The 16942-nt window shown below is 43.3% G+C and overlaps 1 protein-coding gene across 1 annotated transcript in view; it reads right to left on the reverse strand.

Moving 5' to 3' along the window:
* Positions 1 to 4032, reverse strand: part of LOC147662024 (uncharacterized) — a 188921-nt gene extending 184889 nt beyond the window's left edge. Inside the window, exon 1 of the mRNA XM_086951173.1 lies at positions 3721 to 4032. Within this exon, the coding sequence (XP_086807299.1) occupies positions 3721 to 3891 (171 nt within the window). The 5' untranslated portion in view covers positions 3892 to 4032. The remainder of the gene's footprint in view (positions 1 to 3720) is intronic.
* Positions 4033 to 16942: the final 12910 nt, after the last annotated feature.

The raw sequence follows: 16942 nt of genomic DNA on the forward strand, positions 1-16942 counted from the left end.
CTCCGGAAGACGAGCATCTGTTTTGTCGGTGTTGAGTTTGAGAGATTTGCTTTGCATGCAGCTGGCTACACTGGTCATGCACCTGTAGAAAATGGTTTTGGTGTTAGTATGGTTTGAGGAAAGGGAGAGGATGAGCTGAGTTTAATCAGCGTATGATATGACGTTCATACCAAAGGAAACGTAACACATAAGCAATCTGAAAACTAGCCAGTTTTGCTTATGACTTTGGTTTTTAAGGTATTTTCCTATTCATCCACACTGCACCCTTCAAACTCTTTTTAGACTATCTTCTTACTCTAGCCCCAAGTTCAGCTAACTTTCAAGTAATATCGGTGCTCAAGCCTGCCTGCTGTTCCCTCTAACTTGTACTCATTACACCGGCACTAGAACATCCTGTTCATCTCAGAATCACTCCTTTCTTTCAGCTTTCAGGACTGACATCAAATCTTAATTGCTCACATGGTGTAATTGTCAGAGCTGCCAACTTTGGAATTGGGGAACCAGGTTTCATACTCTACAACGGATCAACATCTTGGGAGTCTATGCAAATCACTCAACACCCCGATTCCTAAAAAAAAAAAATATAGAATGTGTCTCTGTGTAATATAAGTGGTGCTAATGTAAAGTGCTCCAACAGCTTTGGGTGAAGGTTGTGCTATGAAAAACTACCAAAAAAATGAGTCCCACTCAAAGCACTGATGCTCTGCTCCTGTGACCTTTTTGTGATTTTGAAATAAAACCTGAATGTTTTCTACAACCATTGTTCTGCATTCTGTCCATCAACTGTTCTTTTTGCATTTGTCACCCCGAATGGGACGGGTATGCTCAGATGTGGGTCCTGAGCTCACTGTGCCACTGGAATCAAGCTATCCTGGATGATGAGGGCTGAAAGCCCAAAACCGGTCTTAGAATGCTTGTTTCCAGTCCACTGAAGACCTGGCCTGGTAGTTTGGGCCGGACTGTTCCCATTGGGGGCAGGGTCAAGACTTATTTGCATATGGCTGGGTCTAAACTGGAATGGCATGGTGAGCAAAAAAACGATGGATTTAGGCCCAAATCTCTGTACTGGGGTGAGAATATGACATTGTTCAGCATTCTGTCCACCAAATCGTTCTTTAAACCAATTCTTAGACATTGCAAGTGCAGTCATGCCATATGGTGCTGGGAGTTTGTCATTACGAACTCCAAAGCACTATAATGGCATTACTGAAAGCTGGGATGTTTGGTATCAAACTTAGCACATTAAACCCAAACTGATGCCAGTGTAGGATTTAATGAAAAATGCACTCAAAGGACCCCCGAAAAACGACCCAACTCTAGTGTCCTGGCTGAGTGGCAGCTCGCCAGCTGCCACCACCAGACATGTTTCTGGACTGTTGGGTTGAGAGCCAGCCACTCTCTGGGTCCTGAAACAAAGCACATCCTGGGACGAGGTGCCAAGCCTCGAAGGGGGAGCTTCAAAGGCTTGCTGCATTTGTGAGTTACCCCAGCAAATGGCCCCCACCGGTTCTGCCCCCACTTTGGGCTGAAAATCCGCTGGAAAACCAAGCTAGGAGGAGAGGTGTGCCCACATTTGCTAACCCCACCCCTCAGATTGGGGAGGTGAGGGGAAGCACAACTCTCAGTCCCCACCATCTTGCAGATGGGGGTACTCAGCCAACCAGAGTGAGGTGTATGCCCCCTCCCACTGGAGGGTGGCATACTAGGGGGTGTACCCACCCCAAGGAAGGGACCCATTGGTCCTAACCCATTGGTCCCGACTTGTACCGTAACGCCCCTAAATTTAGTATTTAGGGGCAACCTTGAACCTTGCCTCCAGGGACAAGCAACAAGAAGAAGAAGGACCGAAGAGCCATGATGAAGAAGGAGAGGAGGACACCAACTGACTTGGCTTCAGCCCTACAGGCCTGTTCCGACCTCGACCTGCCGCCAGTCTCTGCACATCACCAACTTGATTTCTGGTTTTGAAATATTGAATATCTGGAGATAAAGGATCGCTGGAACTGTAGAAATTTGTATATTGCAGTAATGACATGTAATATAATAATTTCTAATGAAATTTTTACAACTATTTATTTGAGTATCAGGGTCAAATTGTGTTATTTAATGGTTCAAAAAACAATATTCTTTAAATATATATATATATATATTTAATCAAAAAAATCTAATTAATGAAGTAAATACATTATGTTTCAAGATCTGTTTTTGACAAATTAAGAAGAAAGAGAACTCACTTGGGACTACTATGGATCTATTTTCAATTACATATATTTTACATATCTTTGGTACACATTCAAATATTCATAGAATACACACACATTCTTGTATGAACCCAAAAAACAACTATAATATGCACAAGGATAAGGAACTCAAAATCAATACAATAAAAAATGTATTTATTAATGCATAAGGTTTCAATTAAAAAAATCTTTTTAGTATAAAAATATAGGTATGCAATACATCAGAATTATAATCAACAATAAAAACCATGAGAGACAAATGAAGTGTAAGACAATCAAAACATCAAAGCAGGGTTACTCCAAAGAGAATCACTCAATGAAAATTCATCAGTCCATCAATTCAGAATACTATTGGACACGGAGAGGTTCCTTGGAAATAACCATATACCAAAAAGGAGCATCCTTTTGATTAATATGGGGGTGTTCAGAGATAAGATTCCCAATGTTCACATTCCCTGCATCTTTTTGTTTAGGAGTGAATTTAATTGGGAAAATTTGGTGACAAAAGTTTGCAGGATGGTCATGAATGCCCGCACACTTATGTCTTTGGGGGTTACACCAGCCTTGTCAATCTCCGGCCACATGCACCTCCTCTGGGAGCACTCATCTCCCCTCTCCTACCCCAGACCGATGGAGACCCACCCTACTTATGTTCCTTCTGTGCACATATATGTCCACCTATCTAGACCCTAGTAATCAAGATAAGACATGATGGCACCGTTTGAGCTCCTGCATAGCACATATGACCAGGAAGTGTTGTAAGTTGCCCCCGGGGTACACTGCTCACAATTTACTTCAGGGATTGGAAGCCTTTGATCCAGATGGTCTTTTGGGGTCACACCGAGTGGAACGGGTAAGCGCAGGCGTGAGTCCTGTGCTCTCCCCATGCCTCTGGAGTCAAGCTATCCTGGCTGATGAGGGCTGAAAGCCCAAAACGAGTCCCAGGATGCTTGTTTCCTGTACAGGGAGGACCTGGCCTGGTAGTTCGGGCTGGACTGTTCCCATGAGGCACAGGGTCAGACTGATTTGCATATGGCTGGATTCACACTGGAATGGCATGGTGAGCAAAGAAAGATGGCTTTAGGGCCAGATGTCTGTCCTGGGGTGAATGTATGACATTGATCTGCATTATGTACATCAATTGTTCTTTTTCCACAACCTTCAACATAAAGCAATGGGATTATTCATTCAAGCATGGGAGAAGTTAGGATTAAAAAATATATGCATAAACTCCCTCCAACAAACGTAATATAATAAGGTAGGTCGGTTTCAGGGTTAGTACGGCTATGTGGGGGGAAGAGGGATGGTGGGGGGATAATGGGGGTGGTGTTGGGCATTTATAGTGACACTGACATGTTAGGCTTGGCAGTGAAGAGAGTGGTGGATGGTGGCAGCGGTGCTCGCGCCTGGGGTCTGAGGTGGAGCTGACTGAGAGAGAGGGGGCAGTGGGGATCGGCCTTAGGAGTGGCATTCATCTCACCTCTCCACTCTGCTGCCAGGACATGGCTCCAGTGCTCGCTGGCTCGTTGAGGGGTGTCTGGCCGGAGGAAGGCGCTACTCGGAAGACCCCGGGGGACAACAGCGCCGCCCTCCTGGGAAACAATGGAATGAAGGAGCTGCCCGTTCTGTTGCGCATGCTCAGAATCGTCATCCGCTCTCCCGCGCATGCTCAGAACCTGGAGGGCTTTACTGCGCATGCTCAGACCGCTGCCCGCTTGCTGCCCACGCTCGGAACCGTTACACTACTCTACCGCGCACGTTCAGAACCTGGAGAGGTTTATTGCGCATGCTCAAAAGACTTGTACCGCACTACCCAAGCGCACAACCATCAATAAGCACTACTGCGCATGCTCAGAACCTCTGACATCCTCTACCGCGCACGCTCAAAACGATCTCTGTTCCAATACGCATGCTCAGAGCCGTTGAACTGCTCTACAATGCATGCTCAAAACCTTCAACCGCTGTAGTACGCATGCGCGGAATTATACAGAGATCTAATGTGCATGCTCTGAACCATTTACTACTCTACGATGCACGCGGCGAACGATTTAAAACTCTATTACGCATGCTCAGAGCATCCCAGCATATTCAAAAGAGCAAAGTAATTAAACTTTCTGACCAATCAGTAGTGGAGGGGCATCTAAAGGGACAACTACTGGCATCTTCCAAAAATACGTGTATCACATCTACTGCAAATTTCATTTTTCTTTATTATTTTCTAAAATCACTCATTTTCTAAAACTGTTTAGATATCTGTTTTTAGCAAATTTACTATAGCACTGTTCAGTGCTAATTTATTGTGTGCAGATTTTTATATAGCATGAACTGGACCCGAAGGTATTGGAGCACTTCACATGAGCACCGGTTACTTACACATTCAGAGATGAAGTGCTTTGCCCAGAATCACAGGATGTGGATGCGACCCTGAGGCTCGAACCCTGGGTTCCAGCACCAGAGTCGGCAGCTCTAGCCGATAGACCACATTCTCTCCCGTGACACATTCAGGCACGTGGAGATGAAGTGCTTTGCCCAGAATCACAGGATGTGGATGCGACCCTGAGGCTCGAACCCTGGGTTCCAGCACCAGAGTCGGCAGCTCTAGCTGATAGACCACATTCTCTCCCGTGACACATTCAGGCACGTGGAGATGAAGTGCTTTGCCCAGAATCACTGGATGTGGACGCGACCCCGAGGCTCGAACCCTAGGTTCCAACACCAGAGTCGGCAGCTCTAGCTGATAGACCACATTCTCTCCTGTGACACATTCAGGCACGTGGAGATGAAGTGCTTTGCCCAGAATCACTGGATGTGGACGCGACCCCAGGCTCGAACCCTGGGTTCCAGCACCAGAGTCAGCAGCTCTAGCCGATAGACCACATTCTCTCCCGTGACACATTCAGGCACGTGGAGATGAAGTGCTTTGCCCACAATCACTGGATGTGGACGCGACCCCAGGCTCGAACCCTGGGTTCCAGCACCAGAGTCGGCAGCTCTAGCCGATAGACCACATTCTCTCCCGTGACACATTCAGGCACGTGGAGATGAAGTGCTTTGCCCAGAATCCCTGGATGTGGACGCGACCCCGTGGCTCGAACCCTGGGTTCCAGCACCAGAGTTGGCAGCTCTAGCCGATAGACCACATTCTCTCCCGTGACACATTCAGGCACGTGGAGATGAAGTGCTTTGCCCAGAATCACTAGATGTGGACGCGACCCCGAGGATCGAACCCTGGGTTCCAGCACCAGAGTCGGCAGCTCTAGCCGATAGACCACATTCTCTCCCTTGACACATTCAGGCACGTGGAGATGAAGTGCTTTGCCCAGAATCACTGGATGTGGACGCGACCTCGAGGCTCGAACCCTGGGTTCCAGCACCAGTGTCAGCAGCTCTAGCCGATGGACCACATCCTCTCCCAATGACATTATGCAACATTTAGCGTTTGATCGGTTTGAACACAGACCAAAGTATAATGGGAAATGTGATTAGTATGATTGGACAGATGACTCGTTTTGTGATTATTTGCTTGAGTCTCAAGTATTTAACATTTGCTGTGGTCTCCAGTACTAAGGGGCAGCACCCAAGCATTCCAAAATTGTAGTTCGTGGAGTGGCAGAAGTGGGAGCGTCTGACACAAAGTTACTTTTCACAAATATTTCTAATTGTAATCCACTGAAGGTAAGGAAATTCTGCCCAACACCTTTCACCTCCTGCACCAAAAACCCAGGTGCCATTAAGTCAAATTGAATCCTAATGGATGACTAGTCCATCGATCATGATAATGTATAAATTCAATTGGTCCACACAATTTTCCCAGATGATATTCTTTATTTCTGTTGTATATTGTGAATTATTACATGCATGATACAGCCAACACGTTTCGAGGAACACTCCTCTTTTTTAAGGCTGTAATACAAAACAAATATATGTCAAAATGGTATAAACATATTCACATAACTGAAAAACTTTAAACACATTTCCTGTAGTGACATGCTACTTCAAATCATCAAATTATTAACATGACTGACTGACTGACTGACTGACTTGGTTGTTGTACAGCGCAACTTTGCCCGAGGGCGTCAAGGCGCTGGGGATGGTAACAAACAGTCTGAAATGTGAGCGAGAGAGATGATGGCTAGTGGTAAGCTTTCCTGAATAGCCAGGTCTTCAAGGCCTTCCGGAAGAGGGGATGTGAAGGTTGATCCTTAGGTTCAACGGGGAGGGTGTTCCACAACCTTGGGACCAGGGCAAAAAAGGCCCTCCCACCCCATCTAGCCTTCCAGATTCTAGGAACTGCGAGGAGGTTTTTATTTGCTGATCGAAGATCCCTACCCCGGACATAGAGGGACACAAGGGAGCCAAGAGCTTTTGCCCCAAGCCCATGCAAGGCACGATAGGTGAGGAACAGTGCCTTAAAGTCAATCCTAGATTGTACAGGGAGCCAATGGAGATTTTTTCTAATGGCTGAGCCTGATGAGCGCCTGGGCGCATCAACGACAAACCTTGCGGCCGAGTTCTGTACAATTTGGAGCCGCTGAACCAGTTGCTTGGCAATTCCCAGGTAAAGGACATTGCAATAGTCCAAGCGGGAGGTTATGAGGGCTACCGTGACCTGTTTACCAGCTTCCATTGAAAGGTAGTGAACAATTTTTCTAAGGATCCGTAGGACCCCACAGCAGGTTGAGGCTGTCCTACTGACCTGTTTTTCGAAGGAGAGCGAGGAATCGAAGATAACACTCAGGTTCCGAGCTGAATGCGTGGGAGTTGAGCATGCCCCAAGCTCCGATGGCCACCAGTCCGAGGACCAGGTCTCCTGCTTTCCTCCGAAAATAATGACCTCGGTTTTCTCCCCATTCAGTTTGAGGTAGTTTCTTACCATCCACACCGCGACTGCCTTCATACAGGTCTTAAAATTCAGGGCAGAGATGTCAGCGTTGTGTGAGATGGAGACCATGATCTGGGTGTCGTCCGCGTAGGAAACGACTTCCAGACCAAAGGATCTAACAAGCCCGGCCAGAGGTGTTACATATATATTAACGAGCGTGGGGCTCAGGGACGAGCCCTGAGGAACCCCACACTGCACAGGCTGTACTGGGGAGAGGTGATCCCCCAGTTTGACCCTCTGTTCCCGCTGGGTAAGAAAAGATGTTAGAAGGCTGAGCGCCAGTCCATCCACCCGTATCTCCCCCAGCCGCCTCGCCAGAATTGCTGGGGAAAGGGAGTCGAATGCGGCTGTAAGGTCGAGCAGGACCAGCATGGTTGTCTGGCCACTGTCGACCTTAGCGCGTATGTTGTTGTTATCAATAATCACTTATCTGACAATTCCCAAAACAACCTACATGTTAAAGAAAGGGTCAATCATGCACGTTTATGTGATATTCTTGGTAGGGAAATACCTAAACGAACCTAAAATTCATAGTCAATATATAATTTGAAATGTATCCTTTTAGATATGTCAATTTGAATCAAGACCATCCCACTGCTGCAAAAAACGATCTTATTCTCCTTATTCCACAGCACCATATCATTTTTCAGTTCCTTTAGTTTTCAGCCACAAAATATTTTAATCAGCACTTTGCACTAAATATTCTCCAGGGTAATTTCTCCATATTTTGTTCTCTTACAAATTCCATCTATTAGAGCAATCTGACACTGCAGTACTTCTAAAGCAGTCAAAAATATACTGTTTAAAAATTAAATAAAATTCTATTCCAAATTTTTAAATTGTCCCCTAATTATATATAATAGATCTAAATGCTGTAGATGAATATCTAAATCACTAACACTCACCAAATTTCAATTAAAATGGCATAATCTGTAGATCTTCTGATTTTAGAGTCATTTACTCACTCTCCTACAAAGAGGCATCTAGAAAATATAATTATAAACATTCTTTTTTTAATTTCAAAGTATTTTATTAAGAACATTTTTTAACACATACAAATATTGTTCCTTTGCCATCACGGGGTAACATCACAAACTGGCTGTACTTGCCAATGATACAGGTAAGTGGTCTACATGTTCGGCTGTTTCCCTTTCAACTGTCTTACTACAGGAATGATAGTGAGTGGGAGAGGAAAGATAAAGAAAAAAGAGAATCAAGAAGAGAAGGAAGGAGAGCGCGCGACGCGGCAAGAGAGCGCGCAACGCGGCAGCCAAGATGGCTGCTCCTCCGTGAGCTCCGCAACCTTGGCGGCGCTCCGAGAACGAAGGGACCGTTTGAAGTCGGCGTTTCCCTCCTTACAAGGCAGTTTTGATGGTCGGAAATTCTCCTGCACCCGACGATATGCTTGTGGCTCCTAATGCCCCTTTATTCACGGCGCAATGAGGTAAAAACGGACTTTCCGAGAACGGCTGCCATTTTGTTTTTTTTCCCTTACATTTTCTGCTGTTCTGCTGATATTTTACAATGAACCATCTTAGTTTTCTTGGCGTTTTTCTTCAGGAAGGTCTGCCTTAGCTGCTGGCTACACTGCTGTGGGACTGTTGCTTTTTAAGTGCTCCTTTTCGCAGATTTACATGTGAGGAGTAATTTTCTTTGATAATGGCCACCATTTTGTTTTCTCATGGCGAAGGGGGTGACCCTTCCTCCATAGAATTGCAGTATAGCATTTGACCCTGCCACCCTTACTGCGTTGTATGAGCTCATGCATGCTCTACGCATTTACTGCCTTTTTTAGTTCTATTTTTTTAACTCTGTGTGGGGGCTTCTGTTTCTCCTTTTTGCTGGTGCATTTATATGAGCTGCTTGTTCCATCCCTTTTATTGAGCTCCTTACTCATACACTATGGAATCCACACAGAACTCTAAGGGTTCCTCTGCGGCAGCTGTAACGCGCAAAGACTCCACATCTTCCGGCAAGCGCCTCAAAAAAGACCCTCCTTCGCCTTCCAAGTCTCCGCCTCCTGTGACGCTTGAGGACATTATGGAGGAACTTCGTCATATTCGCCCCTTCATGGCGGATACTACCACAACTCTCCAGAGACTTGATGAGAAATGGTCTACTCTAGACAAAAGAGTAACTGATGTCGAGCAGTAGATAAGCGATGCCAGGGATGTTGCCACCAAGGTCGTCACTCTCACCAAAAAAGATGAATTCCTCAAAAAGACCTCTGAGGATTTGGAAAATCGAAATAGGCGCAACAACCTACGTATTTACTGTGTTCCAGAAAATTCGGAGGGGTCGGATATCATCCACTTTCTGAAGTCCCAAGTACTGCCTATCACTGGTATCCCTAAACATCTGGACGTTAATATTCAGAGGGCGCACCGCCTTTGCTCTAAAAATTCTTCTGCTTCCTCGAAACCCAGGGGCATTATTGCATATTTTCTCCTCTACTCTGACTTAATGACTATTCTTCATTCAGCTAAGCAGCACAAGCAGCTAATATGGTCTGGTCACAAGTTATTTTTCACCCAGGATGAGTCAAAGTTGACTGCTGCCCATCGCAAGGAATTTTTGAACTTAAGACCCACGCTTCGTGCCATGAATGCCAGATATGGGCTCATCCATCCGTGTTTTTTCAAGGTCACATACAAAGAAAGGTCTTTCAGTTTCGATGATCCAGCAGATCTGCGGAAGTTCATCAACACTCATAAGGATGATTCCATGGAACACAGCGGCACTTGATGTTTAATTGTTTCTTTCCTTTTGTCTTCAAAATTTTTGCTGTACTTTTTCTTGCTCTGATATGCGTTGTTCTTTTTCCTTTGTCTTTCAGAAATACATTTCAAGTGTCTGATCCCACTTCTCCTCTGTTGTATTGTATCATCGTACAATTTTTTCTGTCACACCCCATCATGCCTTTTTTCCTCATGGTTGTCTGGTAAGTCTCCTTCATTAGTACTACATTGTCAGGCTCAGTCTCCGTCTATTCGTCTACCTTTTCTTTTTCTTCTTATGTACTTTTTTTGTATGAGGCTTTGCCTTTGACTTTTTCTTTTTGTAGTGGAGCCGTATTTCCCTGTTGCTCCCGCTCTCACGTCATTGTCTGTTTTGCTTCTGATGTGTATGGCTAAAACTCTCGGTTTTTTGCCATCCTGTTTTTTTCCTTTTATCTTTTGGGACTTTGCGTCTCCCAGTCCTCTCTCCTTCTTCTCTTCTTCTGCTTTCTCTTTCATCCTTTTTTCTCATTTAGTCTTTCTATACCCTCTTATTGCTCATTTTTCTTACTACTCTTTTGGTGCTTTTTTTATTGGACTATTCTCTTCTTCTCTTTTTTATAGTATCTCATCTTGGCTTTTTATGCATTCCTTTTTCTATTTTTTGCTTCTTCTATCTTCTCTTTTCTATATTTCATCAGTTTTCTTCTACATTTCTCTCTATTCTTTCTATTTTGGTTGAATGAAAGGTCTCAGAATAATTTCTTGGAATGTTAAAGGACTTCGCAATCCGATTAAAAAACAACGTGTCCTCTCTCACTTAGCGAGACTGAAATGTCAGATTGCTCTTTTGCAAGAAACGCATTTGACTTTGCAAGATTTATCCTCTTTGCGTAAACAACGGGTTGGAGCAGCCTTCTGTTCTCCAGCTGTTAATCACAAGAATGGTGTTATTCTTTTGTTTCATAAATCGTTAAATGTTCAGGTTTTGCATGAATCTCAGGATTCTGATGGTAGATGGTTGTTTTTAGAATGTACGGTTAACAATGTTAAATTTTCTTTCTGCAACGTCTATGGTCCGACTGGTGTTGATAATGTATTTTGGCATGATTTTTCCTCCCTTCTTTCCTCACATACCTCTGAAGACCTCATTTTGGGGGGGGGGGGATTGTAATCAGCTCATGGACCCCTTTTTGGACAGGAAATCCAGAACTAGGTACATTCCCACTAAAATGCAAAAGTCTTTTCATAAGGCAATCACATCCAGAGGCCTTATTGACTCCTGGAGAATATCTCACCCTGATTCTCTCGAATTTTCCTTTTTCTCCCCTGTTCACGCTTCACACTCCCGCATTGATTACATATTTCTCACTCATCATGCATTCCAGTTCATGACGAATTCAGAAATTGGTTCTATTCTTATTTCTGATCACGCTCCTATTATTCTCGATATGGACTTTCCCTCTCCTATCTCTACTTCCAAACGCTGGCGATTTAATAATTCCCTCCTCTTAGACCCTTTATTTGTAGAACATTTAACTTCGTTTCATGACGGAATTTTTCCACACTAACCTTCACTCCGTTTCTGAATTTTACTTCGTTTGGGAGCCTTTAAGGCCGCTGCTAGAGGCTGTATTATTGATTTTGTGTCTCGTAAGAAGAAGAAAGCCATAGCCCACTCTACCCACATTCTTAAACAAATCAAACATTTGGAGCACTTATATTTCACTACTAACTCCCCTGATACGCTGTCTTCCCTTATTCAAGCCAAAATACAGTTTAACAAACACTCATGGGACTCTGCCTCTAATAATCTACTTAAATTTAATGCAAAAATGTATGGCGGTCGCAATAAGGGGGGGAAAGCGCTTGCAAGTTATCTTAAAATTAAAAAGCAGAAAACCAATATTATTTCAATCAAGGACTCTCGAGGCGTCTCTCATTCTTCGGATGCCAAAATTCTTGAATGTATTGTTGATTACTATTCTAACCTTTATACTCCAGAATCCACTCCATCTCCAATACAGATCGACTCCTTTTTCCAGTCCATACCCAAATTTTCTTCAGATACTGTTGATCTCTCCTCTTTAGATGCCCCTATTTCTGATACGGAAATTCTTAAGGCCATTACTCTCTTCCCCAAGGATAAAACGCCTGGCCCGGACGGTTTTACTGTGCATTTCTATTTGCATTTTAAATTATTCTCATACCACACCTACTTTCTTTAATTAATTCCTTTCTTGCTAAAGGCGAATCACAAGGTTCATTTACTCAGGCCATGCTTTGTCTCCTTCCTAAAAAAGACAAAGACCCCACTCTATGTAAAAACTATCGGCCTATTTCTCTTATAAATACTGATTGTAAGATTTATGCAAAAGTCTTAGCCTTGCGGATTAATCAAATCATCCCCGATCTCACTAATATTTATCAATCTGGTTTTGTTAAAGGACGCTCCATTACGGACAACTCAAGAACTCTTCTTAATATCATTAATCTAGCTTCTAAAATGAAAGCCCCTGTCGCGGCCATTACATTGGATGCCAAGAAGGCTTTTGATCGTGTTAACTGGGATTTTATGTTTGGGGCTTTAAGATGGCACGGTTTTAGTCCCCACATCATCCGTTACATTCATTTATTATATTCTGCCCCCTCTACTTCCATTTGGGTCAATGGTGCGCAGTCCAAGTATTTTTCCCTTCACAGAGGTACTCAGCAAGGTTGTCCTCTCTCACCCCTTTTATTTGTCCTTGCTTTAGAACCATTTTTAGAAACAGTTCGTTGATCCTCCTCCTACACTGGTTTCCTTTATAAGACTATTGAGATCAAATATACAGCCTACGCAGATGATATTATGCTATATGTTTCCAATCCATCCACCTCTTTATCTGCTCTTTTTTCCCTGTTACAGGCCTACTCCTTAGTTTCAGGTTATAAATTGAACGTCGATAAATCTGAAATCCTACCTCTTAATAAATTCTGCCTTTCTCATCAGTTTCATGGTTCTGGTTTTGAATGGACCCCCACTCACATTAAATGTCTTGGTATCCTTTATGCTAACACCATTAGGGAAACTATCAGACTTAATCATAAAGATGTTCTCAATAAACTTACTTCCCTTATTAATGGTTGGTCTCCCCTTTTTTTATCTTGGTGGGGTCGTCTCGCAACAGTTAAAATGATGCTACTTCCTATTGTTAATTTTTGTCTTTCAATGCTCCCTATCTCTCTTCCACTTTATTTCTTTAAATCCATCAACCGTTTACTGACTAAATTCTTATGGAATAATCGTAAGGCTCGCTTATCTCTCTCTCGCCTACAACAGCCCAAGAACCTGGGTGGTGTAAACTTCCCCAACATATCCCGTTTTCACTCTGCTTTCACTCTTAAACAGATTTGGCCTTTTCTGGAAGATTCAGCTACTCTCCCTGTAACTGCTTGGAGCTCATTGGAACTTGAGCAGATCGCTCCCTTCTCCTTTCTTACTGCCACTCGTCTCTCCCACCCGCCGGCTCGTTTTCTGGCTCCTACTCTTAAACATTCTAAGACACTCTATCTCTTTTCCGTTCATTTTTATCGCAATCTGATTTACATTCCCTTACTCCTATTTGGTATAATAAATCCCTTAGACTTAATAATAAAGCACTATTTTGGAAGGAATGGATTGATAAAGGAATTATCTATTATACTCAACTCTTTGTAGACAATACCCTTCTTACTTTTCCTCAGCTCTGTGCCACCTTCCATATTTCCAATGCACATTCCCCTCAATATTCTGCTCTCACACTTCCTCTCACTGACTTCATTTCTCAGCAATCTTCATTACCTATACTTCCCCGTACTTCTCTCCCTTTACCAAACTTTTCCTTTCCCCTTAAAGCAGCTATAATTTACAAGACACTCTCTTGTTCCAATGTCACGAGAAATAAAACGAAACTGGAATTACTCTGGGAACGGGACCTAGCTCAGGAATTTTCATTTCAGACATGGGATGCTATCTGGTCTAAAATACATACTGTTTCCCGTTCTGCTAGTACTACACAGACATGTTACTTTTTTATAATAGAATCTTTTTTACACCACATGATTTATGCAGATTCAAATTACTTGAGACTCCAATGTGTTGGTCCTGTTCTCATAGCACTGCTGATATTATGCATATGTTTTTTCATTGTCCTCTTGTTCACTCTTTCTGGTTAAAGGTTTGGTCGCAATTGAACAAAATCCTGAATACTACCTTTCCTTCTGAAATCGTACACATTTTCTTAGGTGGTTCTTCACCTATTTGGGATGTTCATTGTAATTTTCGTAAATTCATGGACCTTGCATTGGCAATTGCCTTTCAAGTCATCACCACGAATTGGAAAGACACTTCTAAAATCTCCTACATTGCTTGGTGGAATTTGCTGTGTCATCATCATAGACTTGATCGTGCCTTTGCTACTACAACCACCTTATTAATCAAAAGGGACTTAATATGGATGCCGTTAACCGAATTTCTTTCTACACCTGTTTGAAGTTTTCTTGTCATATGATGCACCTTCTTTTTTCTTAATTTATTTTCCTAATGTTTTTTTCTCTCATTATATTGTATTTTTTATCCTATTGTATGAGCTCTTTTGTTAGGCTATTCCCCTCTTCTCCTCTCTCCCTTTCTTTTTTTTTCTCTTTCCTTCTCCCTCCTTTTCTTGTCTTTTTCCCCCTTTCTCCCTTTCTTCCTCTCGTCTCTTTCTCTTCCCCCTTAAATAAAATCTTTAAAAGCTTTTTCCCTTAGTAATGTTCTTTAGTCCCTTTTGGGACATTTTCTTCATTGGTATATTTTACTACTTTCATTTTATTTTCATTGCTATGTTTCTTCACATTTTCTGTATTAATGTTTACATTGCTTAAATACTTCAATAAAGCTTTATAAACTTAAAAAAAGAAGAGAAGGAAGAGGATAGTGCACAAGAAGAAGATCACACTTGTGGGTCTAGTTTGGCCTGCGGGAGAGTGCTTTGTGGGCAGTCGCCCTTCTACAGTTGTGTTCATGGGGGCTCATAGGGGTCCAAGTGTTCGTCCAATGATGCCCACATTCCCCTGGCTGCTGGTCTCCAGGGTGAGTTCCGCAGTGCGATACTGTCTGCGCCTCTGAGGTACGTTACCCAGTTGAGCCACCCCTTGAATGTCGCCTTAGCTGTCTCCTTCCATTTGGAGACTACCATTTTTACTGCCGAGGTCAGAGGGAGGTCTAGCAGGTCCCTGTCCTGTTGTGAGTCTAGGTCAGTGGTTATAAACGCCGTGGCAAGGGTGGGTGATTCTGGTTTTATTGTGCATTCCAGCATTTTGTGTATAAAAATGAATATTTTCTTCCAGAACCTTCTAACTTTAGGGCAATAGAAGATGAGGTGTGCTAGGTCCCCCTTTTCATTCTTGCAGTTCCAGCATAGATAATAATAATAATAATACTCTTTATTGATTGGTTTAAAAAAACATTTACAATTTAAGACATGACAAAATTGAATAATAAAAATGACTGTGATAAGAGTTTTAAAACATTGGATTTAAAATGACTTAAAATTTGGGGGGCCATTAAGATCTGATAATGTTCTAATAAAGGACATCGCTCTGGATTTCTTGTAGTCTCTGATTTGGATGTTGTGTGTATTAACTCGGCCACCCTGCTATGGTGAGGAGGGTTTGGATGGGATTGTGGCATCAAGTAGTTTTGATGCTTTATGGACGAATTCAAAAGCCCAATGTTTAGCTTGCTGTTGTCAGGGTTGAGAGCGGCCATTATTGCTTGGCGGCAAGATGGAACTCCAACATAATATATTGGCCTCGCAGCAGTGACCGTCTGGCTGTGAGCAATGAAGGACATGCACAGATGATATGTCCATTGTTTCAGAGTGGTAGCCACACAACCTGCATTCCGTGCTACTTCCCGGCCGGCGCCATTCCGGGAGGTTCTTCAGAAAGGGCCATTCTCCCATCCTCAAGGCTAAAAACTTGTGTTTCCAGTAAAGTGCGTATGTGCTTGACAGGTAGGGCGGCTGAACACCCACTTTAAAATTGGCGATTACAGCCCAGGCGTGTCTCCTCTTTGAAAGTTTCGCCCTGTCCGAGTGAAAGGATCACAATCTAACGTTTTTTTTATGGCGGACTTTAACACCGGGTGAGAGGGAATTATATTCCAGAGGTCTTTTGCACCTAGTAACTGTAAGCTGTGATCCAGGAGTTGCCGATGCTTGTGACTATTTTGATTTTTTTGTATTTCCTGCCAGAGTCGGGCCTCCAAGGAACCCTCCCAGGCGTGGCGCAATCTATGACACAGTTTAACAAATGCACCTGCCTCCACTCCATGGTGGTCTTGGAGTCCCAATTCGAGTCTCACTTGAGCTGGCGAGGCAGATTTTGGCAACCGAAAGGCTCTTTTAAAGATGTTTGTTGTTAACTTATTTACTAATATACTGGTTGTGCCCTTGGTGATCTCGTGTCCATACGTCGCTTTCATTACTTTCAGCATGGGTGTTAGGCTGGGACCTAGTAGCTGTTTTGCCAATTTTGCAGTGGCCACCTCAAGCGACAGAGCTTTAGTTTTTAATGCTTCTTTGTGCTTGATAAAAGACCCTCTTGTATATATGCCAAGGTGTTTATAACTGGGAGTTGAATCTAGATTTGTTTTGTTAAAGTACCACCTTTCTGTTGAGATGTTTTGCTTACCAAAAGAGATAGTTTTGGTTTTTGACAAGTAAAGCTCCATATGGTTTCTTGTCGTGTAGGGTAGCAATTCATCCAGTAGCCTCTGGAGACCCACTTTTGTGTGACTTAACAACACCAGATCATCGGCGTAAAACAAATTGGTGATGCGGGTCCCATCAAGTTGAGGAGGGTGGCAGTTTACACTGTCGAGAACTGGAGAAAGGTTGGATATAAACAAATTAAAAAGGAGTGGGGCCAATACACACCCTTGTTTGATGCCAGTTTCGGTTAGGATCTTCTTGAAGACGTGGCAGCCTTCACCCAGCTTGATTCTTATCCACGTTTCTGTGTGGAGTTGAATTATTGCTTGGAGAAGAGGCTGGGGCATGCCCCTCGATTTTAGTTTCTGCCATAACAGACCCCTA

Source organism: Lissotriton vulgaris, unplaced genomic scaffold, assembly GCF_964263255.1.
Source record: "Lissotriton vulgaris unplaced genomic scaffold, aLisVul1.2 SCAFFOLD_781, whole genome shotgun sequence".
NCBI lineage: Eukaryota > Metazoa > Chordata > Amphibia > Caudata > Salamandridae > Lissotriton > Lissotriton vulgaris.